Source organism: Cyprinodon tularosa, unplaced genomic scaffold (assembly GCF_016077235.1).
Source record: "Cyprinodon tularosa strain WSP-4 unplaced genomic scaffold, ASM1607723v1 ctg130, whole genome shotgun sequence".
NCBI classification, from domain to species: Eukaryota; Metazoa; Chordata; class Actinopteri; order Cyprinodontiformes; family Cyprinodontidae; genus Cyprinodon; species Cyprinodon tularosa.
Window position 1 is genome coordinate 1,985,115 of NW_024038115.1, and position 6,348 is coordinate 1,991,462.

Here is a 6,348-nt window from a genome sequence, read left to right on the forward strand (position 1 = left end):
AAAAGTCAGAATTATGAGAAAAAAGTTAGAATTATGAGATTAAAGTCAGCATTCTGACTTTTTTCCCATACTAAACTGAAATAAAATTTAAAAATCATTTAACTTTTTTTTTTTTTTTCAGTGGCCCTAATCCTCTTCCGTATTTGCAATTGCAAACTCTACCAAAATTATTTGTAGCCTATGTGGTCGTCCTCACGTTATCTGTCATTGACTTGGGCTACAGTGTAAAACTTTCAGAATCAGAATCAGGTTTATTGCCATTGTTAGTGAAGGAGTTCACAAACTAGGATTTTTTTATGGTACACTCGTGCAACATGAAACATATAATATGGAATAGGTAAATAAAATTATAAAAATATCTAAAAACTGTGGGTATACGTCATGCAATAAAATAGACTAATGTATACACTTAAGATAAAAAATATGGATACAAAACATAAAAAGTAAAATAGCATCTTACAAGGAGACAACTAGTTTATCAGGTGACCAGTTGGCAAAATGCGTGTTTGGTGCTGCTGAATGAGACATTTTAATGCACAACAAAATGATTCTGCTTGATCTGTATATTACCTGGCTAATGGGGCACGGGAGAAGCAGCCTGTCAGCGACCGTTCCTGCTATCTGAAAACTGCTATGATGCTGCGCATCTGGCATGCCCTGCGGGCGACCGAGCGAGTTCACGTGACAAAGGAAGAGAGAGAGGGTTGTTTGTGCGCAAGTAGGTCGGTCATTTCGGGGCATTGTTTCAGTCGTTTTTAATGGCTCAGGTTTTCAAAAGATCATTTCAAAACCGATCTCAGTAAAATCTTAATAATATTAATAATAATTTAAAAAAAAACGAGTTTCAAAAGGGCATTTTCTTTGATAGAGGGCAAACTTCCTAGTGCTTTAGCACCACCTAGTGTCTATGTGTGCACGCCCCTGAGCAGCAGGAATCACTACTTTTAGAAAAGTATTTATCCTCCGGTTAAAAGCAAGGCTTTTATTGCATGGCTCTTTAAATCTTGAGTGGTTTCTAACGTTTCTATTGGGCTGGTCATGCGGAGTTAGTTCACAAGAGTGTCAGGGCTCTTTTTAAAACTTTTGTCAGTAGTTTCTTTTATTTATTTTTTTTAATTATTATTATTTGACTATTAATTGTACACTTCCAGTAAACTAAAAACCTTGAAAACCAATTTAAGTTTTTTTTTTTTGTTCTCTTCTTCATTGGGTTGGAAAGTACATCCACCACTTATATCCACTGGTTTTCAGGTGTAATATATTGTTTAAATGTTGAACAGACTTAATATGTTACAGGTTTGATTTTCTGCTTTATTTTAGCAAAGTATCATTGCAACCCATAGCAGGGAAGCCATCACCATGGCATAACTTCCTAACTTTGTGACAATTTACCTGGGAAATATTCATAACCCCATGATCTTTTTCAAATATCATAAACATTTGGGTATATTTTAATGAAATTAAACGTGATTATAACATAGAAGCAAAAACTAAATGTGATTCTATATGTCTAAAAATATTTTTAAAATGTGTTTCATTATAATTTCTGACTTAAAACTTTGTCCTTTTCTTTTTTGTTAACTGGCCTGAGATTTGTTAGACTGGATGGAAAGCATCTGTGAACAGCAAATTTTGTTCTATTTTATTTTTTATAGATCTGAACTATGATTAGGATAGTCGGTTTTAATTTGAAATTGCATTATTGTTGCTCTGGTCCTCCATCTCAAAGTCAAGTGTTATGCAGCATTTATCACTCTGTATTTAGCTTCTTCCAGCCCACATTAGCATTGGGCTCTTCACATCATATCTTTCTGCCACTTACATGTATTATAAGCCAAGTTCACGTTTGTTCCAAATATAGAGCCCAAGCAAAAAAGAGCATTTTGATACAGCAATCTATGCCTCTGTATAAACGCAGCTGGATTATAATACACTTCATTTTGGTTATAGTTGTACACAATCACACATTTATGAGTTTAAGCAGGTATGAGCACATTTTTGACGTAATTTCTCTGGCTTCCTGTCTAGGATCCATTTGAAGATTCATTTTTTTATTTCAAGCCTTGAGATTTTTCTTATCTTAAAATGGCCATCCCTACTCAACATCTCTAAACTTTTACAGTTCTTCTTTCCACCTCTTCCTCTGAAGAAGCTGAGTATTCACTGATTTTTCAGTATAGAGAACCAGCCGTAACCTATATGAGGCTCAGCCTTCTCCATAGCTGGTCCTAAACTGTATAATGGTCTTATGTCTTACATAAGGCGGATCATTTTAGCATTTCTGTTAAAAAACTAATTTTATTTATACCTCTTTAAATAGTGGGATATGTTTTGTTCATGCATTTTATAGATTTTTCTCTTCTTTTGGTGTATTTATAATCTGCTTTAGTCTCATCTGATAAGAGCACCTTACTTAAACTTTTTGATGTATCCCTCACTTGTGAAAAAAAGATTGCATAGGACTTCTTATAGCTTTTCTCAACAAGTACTGTACTTTTGTTTTCTCACTCACATAAATGCTTGACTGTATGAGTATGGTTATCATGTCAACAGATTCTGCACCCTGATGTGTAGATCACTGTTCCTCCCCAACAAAGTAAAAGCAAAAAAAAAGAAAAGGATTTTTCATATATTTTATTACATAAACAATAAATAAACATACAAATGTTTCAGATCCTTTATTTAAGATGCTACATAATGATTAACACAGCTAAAATAATAGTTATACAAATAAATACAAATATAATATCAAGTACACCTTTAGCATTTAAAAACGTGACTGTTCATGAGGTATTTAGACAATTAATGTCTGAATAAATACAAATAATCTAAAACATTATTGCTAAAAAAAAATTTTTTTTATTATTATCTAAAAGGTGACATGTTACATCATTGGCATCACTTTTAGAGTTTCCTGATTCAGTGACACCAGTAGCTTTAGGTTTTCTTTACATTCCTGCACCAGGCTGTAGTCCTGACCTGCAGACTCTTCCACTCTCAAACACTCCCCAGGGGTAAAAACAGGGTTTTCACATGGCTGGATGCAAACTGACTGAGTACATAGATGTCTGAAACACTCCCATTGGTCTTCCTCCATCTTTACAGCTGCCTGCTCAGTAAAACGGTGTTCGGTTTTCAGTAATTGACATGCAAGTCTCAGGGCGCAGCAAGCAGTTAGAGATGGTGGGTATTTATTGAAAGCGTAGTCTGCTAGAGTTAACTCGCAGATTTTTTCTGCAAGTTCACTGCAATTTCTGATCTTTGCTATCTCTGAACCCACCTCTGAAAACATATCAATGCTGTTGTTTTTAATCACATGCTGGGCATCTTCTACAAGGTTGCTGAAATAGTCAAGAAAAAAAGCCAAGGTGGGCACTGTAAGGCGAAAGTTAAGGCGGAGGAGGACAAGGCACTCAAGATTGCAGAACTGCTCCTTAGTGAATGCATCACAGCACAAGGACAGGAGATATCTGACCGAAGGAGAGTGCACCTCCACCTACAGGGGGAAAATAGAGAGGGGGAAATCTGAATAAAGTCAGAGGGATCTGCCTCTGAAAAATATGGCTGAAGACAGACCTGTTTACACGCTAACAGGAGTGCAGTGACACCCAGGAGTTGGAAGCAGTCTGTAGCCACTGGAGTGGATGCCAGGAATCTGTCCACGATGTTCACAGTCAGGCAGCAGCACTCAAAGGACAGACGGAAGTGTTTATGGACAGGGATGAGCCAGCTGACCAGCTTACAGCGTGCATCTGCAGTCAGCTGCAAGCAGAACAAACAACCATTAGCCATCAGACATAAATTGTACACTGAATTAAAAAAAATCTTTTTCTGCAATTTTTTAAAGATAAAAGTTTCTAGATTAAGCCTATTTTAATATCAGATAAAGTAGATCCACAATGCACTAAATTAAGATTTCATAAGGCGGAAAGTGGTCCTAATCAACATGGTTCTGTTTAGGAAAAAAAAAAACCTAACAAATCTCCTAACAAATCTGCCTTCATAATAATGTGAATAACTGCGATTCATACAGGTTATAAAGAACCGCAACATTCCCAGACCATCACACTTTAAAACCCTGTTTTACTGTATGAAATTGTTTTTCCTGCCCTAGATATTGTGTTAGGTTCAACCAGATATAACTGGGTGCATTAATTTTAATCAGAGAAGGTTCTCCATCCTTTTCTCTGTGGCTTCTGGGTTGTTACCCTGCAAAAGCCTTAAAAGTTTATAATCTTTTCAAGATTGATATATGATATTTTTGCCGTTTGGATATTTTCCTCATCTTGATGTTGTCACAGGTTCTATTTAAGGGATTCTATGGCTGACAATAATAAGATGTGGTGACATTACAGTGTAAAGCAAAAAAAAAAAATACAATAATTGTGAAAGAGATTAAAAACTTTTTTCACAGCATTGCTACCTATAACCGATTTTCAAAGAGTTGTTTCTTAATTATTATTTTTAGCTGCTTACATTTTTGCTGCTGTAAAAAAACAAAACATGAAGCCAAGTTGTAGTGCTGTTGCATTTTATGGCAAGTGTGCAAAAAAAACTAAAAAAAAAAAAAAAAAAAAAAAACTAAATCAGAAATATTTTTTTCTTAATTTGCATTAATCTGGCTATATTTCTTGTAGCCTACTTGTGGTTGACGTGCCAGGCTTTGAAAGGGATGAAACTGCAACTCTTTCTCCCTCTGGATCCTGAAACCGACATCTCCATACTGAAGGTACCAGTTGGACAGCTCTCCATCAGCTGACTCGGGCTCCTCTGACCCCAGGTGGGGCGCATTTTTGCGTGAACGGTGAGCGATGGGAGAGGAAACCAGATCGTCCTCGAATCCAGAGTCACCCATTTTGGTCAGAAATCTCTGTTTTCTGTGCCGACCGGTCTGCTGAGGCGGTGTGAGTCTTCTTTTAGAAAAAGATCCGTCCTTCCCAAATGAGACCATGCCTACACTTCCCGTTAGTCTTTGAGGGCTTTTTGCCTACAGAGTGCTGGGTGAGCGAGGAAGAGTGCTGCCGCATGGTGACGTCACTTTTCCCGGGATATTCCCCGCTCCTGCCACCGGCTTTCACCTCATTGCTATGGCAACCGGGGTCGCACCATCCCCTGCAGATAGACCCAGATGGTGATTTTGGCAGCTGTTGATGTCAGGCTTATTTAAATGGACAAAACAGATAAAAAAAAAAAAATCCATAATGAAGACACATATTTAACCACATGTGTTAAGTTGGTTATAGGTCTACTTATGTTATGAGAAATTATATTAACCTCTTACACCCTAAGGGGGTATAAATAAATTTCTGCCTGACAAAAACACACAAAAGTAAATAACTTATAGCCTCAAAGCTATTAGATTTAAGAAGAAACTTTTGGTACGTCTGTAAAGGTAAGATGTCATAGAATGGTTTTCTGGTGTCAGCACCATTGTAGCTTTGACCCTGCCTGAAATATTAGGGACAAAATACAAAATATTTTGCATTTTTTGAACCTCGCCAAAATTTTCTTTGAAATAAACATTGCAAAACACTACCAAAATATTATTTATAGCACAAAAAAGTAGTACAGACTTTCAAATCTAAATGTTGTGTAAAAATATACCAAATTTGGACTCAATCAGATGAATCATATTTATTTTAGAATGGTATTAGTGAGAAATTTCTTAGGCGGAGAGGCCATTTTGGCACATTTATCCATAAATGTAACCAAACTGTGCCAAATATGTTTTTTACATCAATACTGGGGGTTTGGTAAAACTACGAGGTCATGTAGCAGCTGGACCCGCCAGTGGGTCCGTAGGGTTCAAGGGGTTAATAATCTTTGTGACTATAGTAAGTGGTCTATATATTCAAACACTCGCATACATGTTTGTTCTGCTATATGTAGTGAGAACCATGTGTCCCATTGACCTCAACTGATTTTCAGTCATTACTATGCCCTAACCCTGAAACTAAACCTAATATGATGTTCTTTTGGATATATTGCCACAGTGTAATTGAATATTTTATCCTTTTACACAAGAACCATTTATTTTATTTTTTTTTTTACCTTGAACTTTTCTCGTAATTATGTTTCTTTCGTAATTATTAATTTTATATGATTTTGACTTCAGTTTTCCTTAAACTTCTTGTCTTTATCGTTTTCCTATTTTACTTCAGATTTAGCCTACTTCAGATTTTCAATTAGATTATTTTAACCATTTTCTCTGGACATTCATTTCATTTCATGGCAATGCTGAAATAAATAAGGTTTTTATAGTTTGCTGCTCTAATTTATTTTACGAATGAATTCTAACAGATTAATATTTTTATTTCACCATTCATTTTGATATAATGCACTGAGAAC

General features: G+C 35.8%; 1 protein-coding gene across 1 annotated transcript; it reads right to left on the reverse strand.

Moving 5' to 3' along the window:
* Positions 1–2,619: 2,619 nt before the first annotated feature.
* LOC119778207 (cyclin-O) lies at positions 2,620–5,030 on the reverse strand. Its single transcript, XM_038277354.1, has 3 exons — positions 4,643–5,030; positions 3,577–3,762; positions 2,620–3,496 (listed from the first exon to the last, which is right to left on the reverse strand). The coding sequence occupies exons 1-3, from the start codon at positions 4,949–4,951 to the stop codon at positions 2,885–2,887; spliced, it is 1,107 nt and encodes a 368-aa protein (XP_038133282.1). The 5' UTR covers positions 4,952–5,030; the 3' UTR covers positions 2,620–2,884.
* Positions 5,031–6,348: the final 1,318 nt, after the last annotated feature.